This window comes from Zootoca vivipara, chromosome 4 (assembly GCF_963506605.1).
Source record: "Zootoca vivipara chromosome 4, rZooViv1.1, whole genome shotgun sequence".
NCBI classification, from domain to species: Eukaryota; Metazoa; Chordata; class Lepidosauria; order Squamata; family Lacertidae; genus Zootoca; species Zootoca vivipara.
The window spans coordinates 67,032,038-67,048,337 of record NC_083279.1 but is presented as its reverse complement, the minus strand read 5'-3'; the positions used below and the strand labels follow the sequence as shown (position 1 = coordinate 67,048,337).

Here is a 16,300-nt window from a genome sequence, read left to right as displayed (position 1 = left end):
ATGCACTGGTGTATCATTTTAAAAAGGAATCGGTAGTGCTCAGTATGCCAAAGTCTTGAAGCATATCTAGATGGGGGATTATGTGATTTTTTTTCATTGGATATAGTTGAGTTGTCTACAAATTAAGTAACTTTTAAAATCCATCTAGAGTCAAAGCTTAAATTATTGTACTGGGCTTTCTTTGAAATTACAAATGCGCCTGAAATGCTCTGCTCTTTATATTGGTCTTAAATCAACAGTGATGAATTCAGCAGCAAAACTAGTTTACCTGCTCACTTGAAGTGATTACCTTTTTAGGTGTAGATTCTGGGATTTTTTGACAGTGAAGCTAGTTTTTGTGATATTGATATAAAAAAGTATTTCATCTAAGAGCGTGAACTTTGCATTTTGAAGTATCTGAATGAAGAGTTGGCATAGCCGCGAACTCATCTGATTGCCCTAAGGCAGGCCACTATTTCAGTCTCTAGTCTCAGCCCTCCAGTTATAGTATGAGGCAAAATAGTGCTGACCTAATTTACAGAATTGTTGTAAGAGCTGCCAAAATAATGTAAATGTTGAGGACTCCAGCTCCTATTCGTCCCAGCCAGTCACAAATGATGGAAGTTGCAGTGTAGCAGCGTTTGGAGTAATAGTTTTCCCATCTCTGGCCTAAAGTCACCAAGTGAACTCATGGCAGAGATTAAATTTAATGCAGAGGTTTGCGCACCGCGCGCACACACAATTTTTTTTTTTGGTATTCAGAAATGTTTTTTGCTTTTGCTTTTTTTGTTGGGGAAGTTTTTTTTTTGGGGGGGTGTTCTGGCCTGCTTTTTTAAAATCAACTTTTTCTTTGCTTTGGGATATGTGTAGGTGTTCCACCAGGTGGTTTTGTGTGTGTGTGTGGGGGGGGGGACATAGTTTAGAGCATCATCAGCTTTCCACCTCCTGTGAAATAGGTATTTGATGCTGACCACAACAGTTTATTAGATTTCTGTATATGCCCTCAAGCTGCTGTAATTATCCTATAAAAATGAATTGTAGTTTAAAAGACTCTACCAAATAATATGATTCCTCAAAATATTTTTTGAGATTCAAAATTTTCGAGTAGGTGCTCTGGTGTTTTAAGTTTCTTGCCAAATTAACTTCTGCTTCTCTTATGCTGTGAACCAAGCCTTCATTACTATTGCTTATGATGAATGGGATAGTTTAATGTTTACTTCTAAAAATGGTTTGTCCCATTTGCTATGGTGGTATTTAACAATGGGCACTGTTCTGCAGGAAGTTATCCTGTTGAAATAAACACTGAATGCATAACGGCAGCAATTAGTCAGTTAAATATGTGATTATCAGGCTGGGGTATCCAGTCGTCCCAAGGATAGTTATTTATACAATAGTTTGAATTAAATAATCTTCTATTTAGTTTTATATGTACTGGAACTGTAAAAATAAAATAATCAGAAACCGCAATACAGTGATACCTCCCGAAACGTTTGACTCCCGAAATGTTTGAAAACCAAGGCATGGCTTCCGATTGGTTGCAGGAGCTTCCTGCACTCAAGCCATAGCTGTCAAGTTTTCCCTTTTCTCACGAGGAAGCCTATTCAGCATAAGGGAATTTCCCTTTAAAAAAGGGAGAACTTGGCAGCTAGGACTCAAGCGGAAGCTGCTTTGGATGTTTGGCTTCCAAAAAATGTTTGAAAACCAGAACACCTAGGGGTTTTTGGCATTTGGGAGCCGATTTGTTCGTCAACTAAGCCGTTTGAGAACCAAGGTTCCACTGTACTAGCTATGAACTATGTTTGACCAAGATTAATGTGACAATATAATCAAATCATCTTCAGTATCATAGGTTATAGTCAACTTACTTACGTAATGAGTAATCTATGATCGTATGACCATTATTTGTGATCGGTCTTTTGGCATTCCACTTCTCTGTTCACTGAAACTGAAGATCACGTCAGTGCATCTATATGTGTGCATCAATAAAAACAGGCCTTTGTTTAGAAACTGACTTGACTCTGATCAAAATGGTAATGGTTCTCATTTTTGTTTAATGGATGAATCAGTCATGGGTAGAGTAGGTAGCCAAAATGATGCCCTGCAGGTGTTTTGGTCCGAAACTCTTGTCAGCTTCAGCCAGCATGGCCTGGTAAAGGATGATGGGAGTTGTAGTCCAGCAACATCTGGAGGCCTCCCATCTTGGGTTTCCTTGCTGTAGACAAGGGCCATTTCATGTATTACATTTTACAGTGAACTCTATTATATGGGCAACTCCTGCTTTAGGCGCATCCAATATGTGTGTCATTACATGCACACACACAGCACTGAACCTGGAAGTAACTTGGAAACATCATAAAAGACATCACTAAAAGGGCAGGGACAGAACAGGAACAGAAAGAGGTACAATATAGAAAAACTCATTTTTCCTTGAAGTGCCCCCAAGAGGGTTTTTTTTTCAAAAGAATTTTGAGCGATTCACCTTGCGACCTGTTTCAAATCTCTCTATTTTGGGAGGTAACATTAGTGTCACCTAGGGGTAGGTCCTTTTCTGTTGTGGCACCCACCCTAATGAGTACATTGTCAAGTGAGGTTTTCAGGCCTTATGAATATACTGCTTTAGGCAGTTGGTGAAGACCAGGCTTTGGGGGGAAAAGGGGTTTTGGTTAATTTGGTAATTTTTGCTGTCAGTTCCATATTACTCTTTGTGTTGCTAGAATTTTTTAAACAAGTTGGATATTGTTAAATGTCTTAATTGGATTTTAAAAATGATTGTTGGTTCTATTCTGTTTTTACCAATATTTGCTAGCTGCCTTGAGTTTATTTGGAGAATAGTTTGGATAGATTTAAAAAATAAATAAATCACAGGTCAACTTACTATATTGTATTATCAAATACAAATGAATTGAATAGTGAGATCATCCAAGGCAAATGTTTATTCAGGTGCAAAAAACCTCAAGTGAAATTATTCTCTGAAGGTGAAATGACCTGATTTTTATAGTGAAGTCAGAACTAATAGGATTATTCTAGTTTCTGTTTTACTTCTAAGTAAGAAAAATAAGGTGGACAGTTTGCTCTAGAGACACCTGTACTATGATGGAAACAAAAATATAGATAATTGCATATTGAATATGATGCTTGGAATAGTGCAAGAAATTCAGAAAAATTGGCCCTGTTTCCCAGGTGGGCAAAATCTGATCATATAGAATTTGGATATGATTGGGAGCAGAGAGGAAGCAACAGACAACCAGGGAATGATCTGGACATGTTCTGTAATTCACCCACCATGTTTTTGTGCTGCCGGTTATCTATCTTTGCATATTTTACCCCGTATTGCTTTTCTGTATATATACAGTAACTGATAGCTACTCCACTAGGACTTCCCAGAGGCTTTACTGACTTTCCATGGTGAATCAAAGTGCAATGAGCTTTCTGATTGTACAGAGTGAGGTTTTTACTGTGCTTTATCAGTTATATTAGAAAGCACTTTATTGAGAAGCTTCCGAAGCAAGAAAGCAAATGATTGTTTGCTGTATGATTTGCAACAGTAGTGGCCAGTGTGGTGGGACAGAGCTGTGGAGCCAACTTCTCGAGACTGGCTTTGTTACAGCTTTTACGTGAGCAGCAGAGAGGTTGGGGCTGCATGGACAGTGCCAGACATTCCCAAAGGTGTGTCCAATGAGCCTCACCTCACCACTGCCTTGCCCACCCCAGAGACATCCAGGTAAACTGGTGTAGCCACGCTGGTTTCAGGATGGCAGCTCCACTGCTCTGCCTCATCTCACCAGTTAATACTGACTTGCAACACTAACAGAATAAGTTACAGCTGAATGGTTCATGTTCCAAGTCCCAGCGAAAAGGGCCGCTTTTTGAGTGTGTGTTGTATATAGTGATAAACAAATTTCTAGACTTTCTGGATGTGGAGGACATTCTAACATGTTTCTTTACATATAGCAGCCCTTCCAGAGGTGGAGTTTTTGTCACATCTGTCTTGAACCTCCCAGTGGGTCCGTATGTGTTTCCCCAGTTCCATCCTTCTTGCAGTGTGGGACCCCAAAATTTGCCAGATAAAGATTAAAGATCTTGGAAGCATAAAAATTATGGAATGTCAATATAACTAGTCATGTTCACCCATAATATTTAGCTAGTCTAATAAAAGATGTCATTAATTATTTCTGCCCCCAAACAGAACAACAACAATAACATAGTTGCCAACTCCCAGATGGAAAAATCCGGGATCGGCTGTGGCGCAGCACCGGAAGGTGCGCTGTGGTCATTTTGGAACTGGGCAGAGCGGCACCGGAAGTTGCTTCTACGCATGCTCTGCCCATTTCCAAAATGGCCGCAGCGCCAGAAATTGCTTCTGTGCATGTCCAGAGACTCCAGACATGCGCAGAAGGAGCCTCCCCGGGCCAGTAATAATCTGGGGGATTTACGGTTTTTTAAAAAAAATCCGGGCTGCCAGCGGGAAACGGCTGGAAAAACGGGGGATTCCCGGGGAATATGGGAGTCTTGGCAGCTATGAACAATAATCTTCTCTGTGCTCTACCAATGTAGGCCTATAATGTGCATTCGTTAGGAACATAGGGAGAGACTTTCACACCTAGTCTATATTTCTTCTAGTTTTTCTTAGTTTCTTATATATATATATAGTGCTAGTTTTAATGTTTTTATGTGTTGTTTTTTTGCTTAGAATATTGTAAATTGCATTAAGTTGCTGTGGCAAAAAAGGACTAATAGGATAATAACTATAATGGATTTTCAGTACAAGCCTTCTGAACCTCACTTTAATTGAGAAAGCAGCATGCCTTAAAATAGGAGAGACTATGAAATCTTGACTCATGTTTGAAAATATCACAGAATGTGTGCTAGTCTTATATGTCTATTTAGTTTGAATAATGCTTCAATACAAACAGTTTCAAGTTTCACTTTTACATGTCAGTTATTATTATTATTATTTGCAAAAGTGAAATTGGGGCATATGCTTATCAGTGCAGGCAAGATAATTTGTCAACTGAAAAATTATATGTTTTGACTCTATGTGATCTGTAAGTTATGCTCAGAGCAGATTCATTGAAATTAATGGGTTTAAGTAACTGAAGTCCATTTATTTTATATAGTCTACTCTTTGAATATGACTAAGCTGGATTTCATTTTCTGTGTTGGTACATAATGCTACAAACATAGAGATCATAGGCATGTTACTGTAATTACATCTTCAGATGTTTTAGAATATTTATTGTGATGCATCTTGTGTAATAAGAAAAAAACCACCCCAGATCTTATATTCATTTACATTTCAAATTAAGTGATGTTTAATATTGTCCACATTTATAATAAATATTTCCGTTTGGGGGAAAACTTTGCTTTGATTTTCAACAAGTTAACCATTTATTTATGTTTGTTATAATTATTCATTGCTGCCGTATACTCTCATTTTCTGCAACCGTGGCTACTGTCCACTTAATTCCAATCCTTTTGTAAACCAAGTTTTATATTGTACATATTACCTCTGTATAGAAATAAATGTTAAAGGGTATGTTTGAATCAGCAGTGTCTTAGAAATTGCTAGTTTTAAAAATGAGATTTTGGTGAAAAAGCAGAGAGAGATTATTGACTTTTGAATATATTTTTGCAAATTTTAGGAGGCGAAATTAAGGATGGGTAGACAGGCTCTGCGAATCTGATGAGGTGATGGTAAGTGATAAAGGACTGTACAGCAGCAAGGAATTGGTTGTATCTAATCAGTTCTGTAGGAACTAATGAAAAAGCATTTCATCCCTATTGATATGCCTGTGTTTCTGCTGTTGCATCTCTCCCTGTTCTCATGCGGTTTGTTTCCCCTTCCTCCTCATGCCAACTCCTCAGCTGCCAATTTATTTTATGTCACCTTCTCCATTTTGCTGTTCATGAAAAGTAGCAGATTAGCATCCCCAAGAGAATTCAATCCAGTTAAGAGTCTGAGCCACCTGGTTTTTACTGTCCCACTTTCGATATTAATATTGAGGGTTTTTAGTACTGTCCATAAATCTTTGGGATAAAACCACTGGGAAGTTTTACCTACTCTTTCCGCTTCACATCTCTCTTGTATGGTGTTCTCTCTTTCCACACTAGGTGAACACTGACCAGGAATAATAAAATGATAATTTCTTAGAATGGGTATACACTATGGGTGTCCACTGACCACAGGATTTTGTTCAGACCTTGATGATGTGCTTTGGGGGGGACGGACCTGCTTTCATTTGAAGTCCTTCCGAATCTTTTTTAATTGGGTTTGGAGTCCAGCTTCACTTCAGAAAAAACAACAACAAGATTTTGTTTCCCTCCTCACATGCCTCTTGACTATTATAGGTGTGTTTTTTCAAAAGAAAACTCTCTTTTGACAGAAGTGGATAAGATTTACAGGGATAGTAAACCCTCCAGAAATAGGCAGATTGGTCCAGCAGCATTTGTGCTGGACATCTTTGTGTGTGTGTGTGTGTGTGTGTGTGTGTGTGTGTGTAAGGAAATATCTATAACTTCTTTATTTTTGGAATAATGTTATTAAATTTCTATGGGAGCGAATCCTGCCACATTTCAGAAGGATACTAGCAGTAGCTTTTCCCACAAGGTCTGCCTTCACAGCTATGAGTTAGGTTTTTTTAAAAAAAATATTTATTTTTATTTTTGTGGGCAATTGATTTGAAGTAGCAGATATGAGAGAGGCGCCCCTAGGAAAGAAAACTGTCAAATTTTAAAGAAAGTTTTTGATTGTGGGGGAAGAGAGTAAAAGGGAGCCACTTTCCTCACTGTGATTTCATTAGGGGGCACCAATTCAGTAGTCTTAAGTAGGTTCCCATTGGTGGTACTTCACACAGAGCAAACAGGAGTTTTATTTGAAGAGTAGTCTAGTGTGTTCTATCTCATGGACCCTTAGTTCCCCTACTTTTAAAACCTCCATAACTACATGTCCAAGTTGCTTCTTATGTGAAGGGGAGCATGAGAGGGGGAGAGAGAACAAGAGCTGCTGTGATTCCTCAGTATGGGACACCTTATACAGATGCTACTCAACCTCAGACAAGCCCAGAATCCCTCCGAAGCACCTGACATCAGTTTAAATTCATCCAAATCTGCTCCACACCCCAGCATACACACAAGTGGAGATTCTTTCATATTTATTTAACCTACATGTTCTGCACATAGTTCTTATAAAGAGCTTATGCCCCCTTCCCATCGAAGAGCCGTTATGCTCGTGAGATTAAATGCCTTCCCCTCTGCAGTGATCAAAAGTAGATTCTCACGTACCCCATATCAAGCCCGTCTGTGTGCCTGCAACCAAGAAGTACCTGATTCAATGGACCACATTCTCTTAGATTGCTCTCCACATAGTAGACCTCGCCAACAGATGCTGAGCAAAATGTTGGACCTCGGGCCTATAACTCCGAGAATAAGTCAAATGAGGTTTCTCCTGGCAGATCGGGGCAAAGATATCACTGCTTTAGTAGCTTCCTTTTTAGCCACAATTTTACCTGAAAGGGTTCCCAATGAACCATCATTTCAGGGAGCAGACAGGGCAAAGCAGAATATCTAAGTACACATGATCACAGTGTGACCAACAACCTTCAACAGCTTCACCCTTGTCCTTTTAATTATCCCAGTGACCTGAAATGTTTTATACTGTGATGCCAATAAAGGTACCGTGTTTCTCATATTATAAGACACGTCTTATATTTATTTTTTCCTTAAAAAAAACACACTATGGCTTATTTTCAAGGGATGTCTTATTTTTTTCCTCCTCCTCCTGCCGCGGCCGGCATTGCTGCTGCGCCTATCACTATGCCTTATTTTCGGGGTATGGCTTATATTCCTTGAATGCTTAAAAATCCTGCTATGGCTTATTTTATGGGTATGTCTTAAAATATGAGAAACAGGGTATTTGATTTGATTTGAAGGGCTTATGCAGACATAACATTTGTGATCCATTAAATACTGAGAAAAGAAATAGTGAGTACCAACGTCACTCAGTTAACTTCATGGATGAGCATGACATTGCAAGATAATGCTATCAAGTCTGCACTCCGTCCTAGCAAAAAAAATTATGACTAACTAATTTTAGTAACTGGCAAAATGAGCTAGCTCTTAAAACACAAGTATAATTCAAACCTTTTATTTTGTGTTATCAAAATGTATTTGAAGGAAATGCAGTCTTGTAATTTGTAATTTTTAGCTTGTTAATAGGGGGCTGCATTGAAATAATTATTACAGGAGACTGTAGTGACCACTTAACTGGGTGTAAGTGCCATTGAACTCGTTGTCTGAGTTCAGTATTTGGACAGAGATAATAATAATAATAATAATAATAATAATAATAATAATAATAATATATTACTTATACCCCGACCATCTGGCCAGGCCTCCCCAGCCACCCAGTGGTGGCCCATGGAGCAGAATGTGCTTTGTGAAGCAAATAATGTCTCCCAAATCTGACTGGGCTCTTAGGTGCAGAGGCGGCACATTTCTCCACCTGAGGCGAAACAAGAATTAATGCTGCCCTCCCCTGTTTCCACCACTGGAATGCCCTGTATCTTGCAAATTTCTCTGAGAGCCTGAGCATTCCACAAAGGATTCCAAGTGGCCCTGCTTTTCAAAAAAAGTTGTCAAGAGCAGGGCATTCTGCATGGTGTTGACCCATTCTACTCGTCTTTTCCGACCCAGGGGCCGAGGGGGGGGGGTTGATGTTCTGGTAGCAGCAGAAACAGTTGGGCATGGCTGCTGTGACATATTCATTGCAGAGCTTTTGAATACAGGGGAAGGGGATTCTGTGGTAAAACAAACGTTTGTTGCCTGTATTTCTGTGTGGAAAACAAACAATACTATCTGAATATTCAGGTATCTGAAGAAGTGTGCATGCACAGGGAAGTTCATACCAATGACAAACTTAGTTGGTCTCTAAGGTGCTACCGGAAGGAATTTTTAAATTTTGTTTAAACAATATAAAGTTCTTCATTTCTAATTTTAACTCTTGTTGTTTTATTTTTAAATAGTAGAGTTGCCCTATTCCAATTTCCCCAAACTGGGTGGCCTAATTTGCATATAATGCATATTGTTTTCTAATGCACATTTTCCTATCATTTTTTTTAAAAAGAAGTTTTTTTAAAAAGAGTGTGAATATACAACTTTTCTGCAACAGGGTAATGTAGCACAGGGTTTTTGTAGGGTTGCCAGACTCAGTAGAGGACAGGACTCTGTGCTTTTAATTGCCCTGCTCTCTTTTGAGTCTGGAAACCTTAAAGAGAAACCAGCAGACCCTTTGTTTAATTTCCAAGCAAAGGGTCTGCTGGTTTCTCTTTAAGGTTTCCAAACTCAAAAGAGAGCAGGGCAATTAAAGGCACAGAAGTCCTGTCCTCTGTTGAGTCTGGCAACCCTAGGTTTTTGTGCAACTGAGTACGTACTAGGTTTCGACTGGAAGTGGACAAGAGAGGACAATTTAATAGGCTGACTCGCTGGAAGCTAAAGGGTGATTTGCAGGAAGGATTTTTGGCTGAAAATCCAAATCAGCCTATTTGCTACCCTGCAATATCAGTGTTTTATATCGCTCAACCACAGCCCTCTGCTCACAATGTTGGATTATGCTGGTGTTGCTTATTCTCAAGGCAATTTTAAGAGGTTTTTTGTTTTTTGTTTTAAAAAGAAATTTCCACATGAAGTAAGACCTGAGTTCAAAAAAGAATGAAGTCATGTTGCTACTTTTTGTTTTGTGAGGGACCATGCTGCTGATTAGTAACAGGTATGCTAAAATTCTTGGTCTTTCCAATGGTTTATATAAGCAGCTGTCACTTTCACCCAGGGTGTGGGAAATTTTAAATGGAACTTGGAAGTTCCATCTCATTGTGACTCTTGTTTTTCCTATCTCTATGGATATAGCTACTCCTTTTTCATGTCAGTTACAGCTGTGATTTCTGTCATTGGCTACAACAACAAAGGTGGGAGATTTTGCACATTCTTCTTACTTTTATAAGAGCTATCAACTTGCTTTATATATATGAAAACTGGGAATCTAGCCTTGCTAATAGGGTTAAATGGGTACCAGCTTGCAAATCTGAGCCAGCTGGACCATATGACAACTATTGTTAATGAGGGGGGGAGTTAATGATGCAGTATTTTATTTTTGTTTTTACAGTCCCATAACAGAAACATGTTCTAGAAAACTAGAAAAAGACAAAAGGTTTATCTAAAAGTTAGTACTTGGTATCCCACATTCTTAAATGTAGCAAATATGCAATTGGATCTAAGTTGTGGATTATTAGACTTCTCTAATACACAGAGGAATGAATTATGAGGAACCACATATCCGGTGAACCAGAACCAGAATTTCACTAATATGGTAGACGTGAAATCATATAGCCATGGTGGTGTTTGGATATTTTTCATGTATGCAAAGAAACTGGATTCTAGATTCAAAGTTCCACGAAATTTCTCACATTTGCACTGAGTTACAAAGGTTTGCAATATAATAGTCCATCCCCACCAGGTGGCCTGTAACCTTTCATGGTATGCAGTTGTTCAGGATAGTACTACTGTAGTCGGTATTTGTAAGAGTGATGACTGATAAGAGCAGCCCTGAACCCACTGTGGTACCAGGATGAGCTTTTGCACGGCAGAAATTACTTTCCCAAACTGAAAAAGGGGTTTGAAGTGCCTTGGTTTATTACTTGCCCCTTGGTCTGCCCCTCAATCTTATCGATTGCTTCATTTGTTTTTCCAGTTTCCTTTCCTGGAGTTGCGTCTACAACTTGCAAAAACAAGACAAATTGAATGTTTACATCACTTATATCACTTAGATTAACGAGTAAAAGAAGAAATAGGGTGCTTTGATATTCTGATTTCTATTCTATGAATTCCATAATTCAGCAGTGCCAATCAAATATTTTCAGTCTGCATGGGCTTAGGTACATATTGAGATCATACTTCTCTCAATAATGTGTGTTAGTTTACTAACTTAGTATGCAGTCCCAAGTACTGAGGGCAGATGGATTTCCAGCCTGGAGCTGGCACAGCGCTTGGGCTCAGTACTATCACACTACAATAGTAGGGCTGGTTCAGAATCCCCTCTACCTCCCACCTCTGGTTTCAGCACTTTTCATTGGCTGCTGCCTACCCACATGTTTGACAGGTGGAAGGGGGACCTCTACACCAGCTGGGGGATGATGCAGTCAGATTTGCAGTTAAGGGCTGGAGGGCTTGGATGGAAAGTTAAGTCTCTTCAAACCAACCCCCAGTGCAATACAAAATTGGCTCGGATTGTTCTGTTTAAAATGTTGACCTATGCAGCGACAAATTTGCTTGGGAGCTAGCCCCAGTGAATGTAGTAGAACTTGGTGACTAAGCATGCGTAGGATCGAGCCACACAGTTCTTTCTGTGCATCCTGTAAATTAGTTGGGTTAGAATATTTTTGATTTACAGCTCTTGGCCACATCCATACATCTAAAGCACATTTAAAACACATAGCTTTCCCCAGTGCTCCCCCCCCTTAAAAAAAAAAGTTTAGTGGCACTCTCATTTTCCTACTCATATTGAAATATTGCCCCTCCATGAGGCCAAACTTAGATTCACAAAATGTTTAGGGGTATGCGTACCTCTGCATCCCCCCAGAAAAAAAGCACTGGCTTTTCACAACGAATCCTGGAAATTGTAGTGTTTTAAGGGTGCTGGGAATTGTAGCTCTGTAGGGTCTAAGCTACAGTTCTCAGGATGTGCATTAAATGCCATCTGCAAATGTGCTTTAAATATATGGCGTGAAATTAAGAACAATTAAATCAGAGCATTCTCTGTCTAAAGGTGTGTGGATGACAACCTATATTTCTTACCTCACGTTTAGGAGAAATATTCTCGGAGCCCATAAATATGACCTCCAATTTTATGACCTCCAATTTATTTTTCTAAGCATATCTCGACTGTATGCCTTATGAAGTACCTTGTTGTATAATGCAGCAAGACTTCTACTATGAAAACTTTTCTGATGCAAAAAACTGATTGTTGTTTTTATTATCTAATTCCTATACAACCAATTGCCAAGCAAACTCTTGTGTCAATAGCTGTTGCCTTTGTTTAATTCCGATTAGAAGTATGTTCTTTATTAGCCATCCTAGCCTCCTTACTTACCCACCTTTGGATAATTGAGGCTATACTGCAATATAAAATATGTTATTTATAGCCAAGCTGTTTTTTTTTTTAAAAAAAACAGCATATGGCCAGTTTTTACCCTTATAGAAGTTACTATTTGACTTGTTTGGTTAAGTGCAGTAATGCAAAAATGTGGATGGAAAGCTTACATTTGAGAGACGTAAAAATAATTAGAAATGATATCGTTACTTTGAAGAATACTCTGAGGCTGGACAATGAAGTGGCTTAGATGAAGATGTATGTGATTTGGGAATTTTGCAAGCTAAGAGGAACAAAACTTTTTTTGGGTGTCTGATGCATCCAGGTATCATTTCCAGATACTACATGAAACTGGCCTCCTACCCATATCAGCATTTGTGAAATCCGAGCTGTCCCCATGGCCCACCTTAGCTGTTACCGTTATAAAATGCCTCAGTGGAGAATGTACCTGACTTGTGGAGAAAACTCCAAATCTGTGCTGAGCTATGGAACTTGCTGGTTGGCCTTGGGCAAGTCACTATCTCTTTTAAATCGTTGCCAGCTCCTTAGAGAAAGCGCAGGATAGCAAAGTAATGCATAAATGTTGTTATTTATTTTTTTCCGTTTCCAAAACAGGATTGTGGGAGGGCATGCCCTAATGTTTTGTATGTGGGGCTGCCCTTGAAGATGGCTTGGGAGCTTCAATTAGTGTGGAATGCGGCTGCCATAATTTTTATCAGTGCAGCCAGATGGTATCATGTTACACTGAACAAATCACATTCTCTGCCCTTTTGCTTCAGAGTCCTGGTGCTTTCCTTTAAAGCCTGAAATGTCTTGGGACCGAAAGAGGTGAAGGAGCACTTTTGCCTCCCTGTGCCTTAAGATCTTCAGAGCAGGCTCTGCTTCACGCCCCACATCAGTTCCAGGCTGGTACAGGATGGGCCCTTCTCTGTGATGGCACCGCGGCTGAGGCATGCATTTCTCTCCTAAATAAGGCAAGCAGCTTCTCTGCTACCATTTTGGCCCCAGGTGAAAACTTGTTTTCTCAGGCATTGTAACCATTTGAGGAGTTTACCCAGTGTGGTTTACCCAGTTGCTTTTATTTTAGGTGCCTCTGTTACTAAACAGTTGCTTTCATTTTGATGCATTTATTATTAGTGTATTGCTGGTGTTCGTGTTTGAAATTGGTTGTTGTTGTGGTTTTGTTACCCCACCCTGGTATCAGAATCGATGAAGAGTGGGTTACACAAATCCAAATAAATGTTACTCAGGCTGGAATCAGAAATAGATATTGGCATGAAATGGAATTATTGCCTGTCAGGTGCATTATCATTTCTTCTCTCCCCCCCCCCCCCTCCACTTGTCGCCTTTGGATAAACATGATCTGAAGCGCTGCAATATCCTGCAAAACCTGCCTGCCGGAGACCATTATGCTTCTCCTCTACCACCTTGCAACTTTCTGAAACAACTAGAGAATACCACTCCAGCCTCAGGGAAACAAGTGTACTGGAAAACTACATATCTAGGGCACAAGCCCTGTTCAGTATAACCAGAATTTCGATAGGCCAGTACTCACTCTGTTTTGATGAACTGTAAAAAAAAAGTCACGTGAAAGAGCGGGTGGGTTATTGTTGTTGATGTTAGCAGTAATACTGGTATGCCAGTAATGCAGTGGCTGTTCGAATGTGCAGCTGAGCATAGACCACAAGAGCCAAGTCTTGTTCATGCTTCATTCTTTAGTGCCTTCTGGCTCCACCCTGTTCTTCTCTGTTCAACTGAAATCTTTTTTCCGTGTTTCGTGTTAGCTGCTGTCGGAAGCTAGTACTCCTGCTCAGAAAACAATTATTTTCATAGCCCTAGCAACATTTTTTTTTTAAAAAAAAACCAAACTGTTGGATTTATTCATCTATTTCCCTTTTCTGAAAAGAAAAAGCAACAGGCTGGGAAAGTCATGGTGATGGTGGTGCTGATGATTTTGAAAGGAATATCCTATTCAGTATACTTGGCACAGCGTTATAATCAGAGTTGTAGAATTTTGCACCCAAAATAACGAGGGGTGAATCTGAAAGATGGATGGGTAGATGAATTAGTCTCAGGTAACATATGTTTCCATTTCCGTGCGCTGCTCTGGTTTGCCAGAAGCGGCTTAGTCATGCTGGCCACATGTCTGCGGACAAATGCCGGCTCCCTCGGCCTATAGAGCGAGATGAGCGCGCAACCTCAGAGTCGTCCGTGACTGGACCTAACGGTCAGCGGTACATTTATTTTTACCTTTAACATATGTCTGAGTATTTACTTGGAGATGGCTATACACCTGAGGTTATAATCCTTTCCTAAACACACCTGTTAGTGAAGCCCATGGAACTCGGTGGAACTTATTTCTGAGTAGATAGATCTGTTTGCATTAGATAGGATGTCAGTGGCTTAATACCAGGGATCGAGAACTGGTGGCCCTCCAGAAATTGCTACAACTCCCAACACCTTCATTTTTTGCGGACTTTGATCATAGACATCCAGAGGACTGCAGATTCGCACCTCTGCTTCAGACCATCAATATGAATATTTCCCACATCTGTTAAAATGTACTTAACAGTAGTTCATGCTTTTGTCCCTTATTAGCATAGCTTTGGTTAAGTGCCCACTTTTCAATGATAGCTGGCTGTTACTTAGTAAACAGAAACACTTTAGCAAATACTCATGCATTGGGCTTTCCCCCTTCTGCTTCCACAAATAGTGCAACCCAGCCCACACACAATTCATTGTGTTGTAAGCTGCTTAAACACAGAGCAGTTTCAAAAGGAGAGTTTTTATGATGGAGCCTGTGGATGGTTTTGTTCAGTGGGTGGTGTGAGTGGTAGAAAAAAAGCTGCTACACGAGCAATCTGCAGCAACCTTCTTTGGATTGGGCCCGCAGTGATTAAAGCTAGTGTAGTTAGGCTGCAGTCCTGTACATACATACCTGGGAATATGTCCCATTGAACTCAGTGGGTCTTATTTCTCAGGAGGCATGAGCAGGATTGCAATGCAGTAATTTAGATTCCCATTGGCGTGGTGTAGTGGCTAGGAGTTGACCCAGGAGGTCCCTGGTTCAAATCTTACCCCTGCCATGAATTCAGGGGGCAAGCCACTTTTCTCTTGGCCTTGGCTTCAAAACTGCCACAGGGGGACAATAAAAGTAGCCTCCATTGCAGGATTGTTGTACTAAATAGTATACGCAAAGCACTTCAGACACTTGAAAGGTGTCATATAAGCATTAAGTAGTATTCTATTTTTGCCGCACAAGATGTAGAAGAGAGTAAATAAGAAAAAGCATGGGATTAGTGGAGAGAAAAAGAAGTACCCCTATGCTTAAAAAAGCCTCTGTTGGTAAAATTGAGAGATTGTCAACCTGATGTTAATACTGGACTGCAAACAAGCATAGTGAAAATGATTTTATCCTCACTATGTATCTGAAGAAGTGTGCATGCACATGAAAGCTCATACCAATGGCAAACTTAGTTGGTCTCTAAGGTGCTTCTGGAAGGAATTTTTTTATTTTGCCTCACTATGTAATTAATTTTCTTTAGTCAAGATAATAAATCAGGAATTACTCCAGTATTATGTTACCTTGCTTTTATGAAGAACTTGTCTTTGCCACAAACTGCTACCAACTTTAGAAATATTTTTTATCAACATTGACAATATTTACTTATATAAGTTAGCAGCACATAGAATAAAACATGATGAACAATTTTTCAAATTTTAAATGGTTAGGACAGTTGAACGAGTATTGATTTTTTTCCAGTAGCATCCAGTACCTTCTGTATTGTGCTGAAATATTAGCAAACAGAATTAAGAGTCTATTTTGAATGTCTGACACTGTTTCTTCTGTCAGCATGCAATACAATCTTGAGAGCAACTAAAGGACTTGGGCTCCATGCTCTGTTAGCTTCTTCTGAGACATGAACTAGTTTTAAGAAACAAGAGTCAAAATTTATTCTTAAAAATTATTTACCAAATACAAATATTAACAGTGAGAACTTTTTTGGGGAGTAAATTATAATAATTGGAAGGAGACTGAAAGTGAGAGGATACTACAGTAGAAGTGAGGCTAATGCTTGTGATTCCAAATACATTTATCAGTTATATTTGCTGAAACATGGTGTTCATATCGTCCTCCTATCCTCACTAACAATTAATTACTATAGCTGCTTGTTAACATTT

General features: G+C 39.5%; 1 protein-coding gene across 17 annotated transcripts in view; it reads left to right on the top strand.

Annotated features, from left to right (window-relative positions):
- The window catches only part of BBX (BBX high mobility group box domain containing), a 133,267-nt gene that overhangs the window by 32,088 nt on the left and 84,879 nt on the right, over window positions 1-16,300 (top strand). For 11 of the 17 annotated variants that reach the window (XM_035116507.2, XM_060273698.1, XM_060273693.1 and 8 more), the window contains one exon: window positions 5,622-5,673. The exons of the other annotated variants lie outside the window; for them this stretch is intronic. In XM_035116507.2, coding sequence (XP_034972398.1) covers window positions 5,671-5,673 — 3 coding nt within the window. In that variant the 5' untranslated portion in view covers window positions 5,622-5,670. The remainder of the gene's footprint in view (window positions 1-5,621; window positions 5,674-16,300) is intronic. 17 annotated transcript variants of the gene reach the window in all.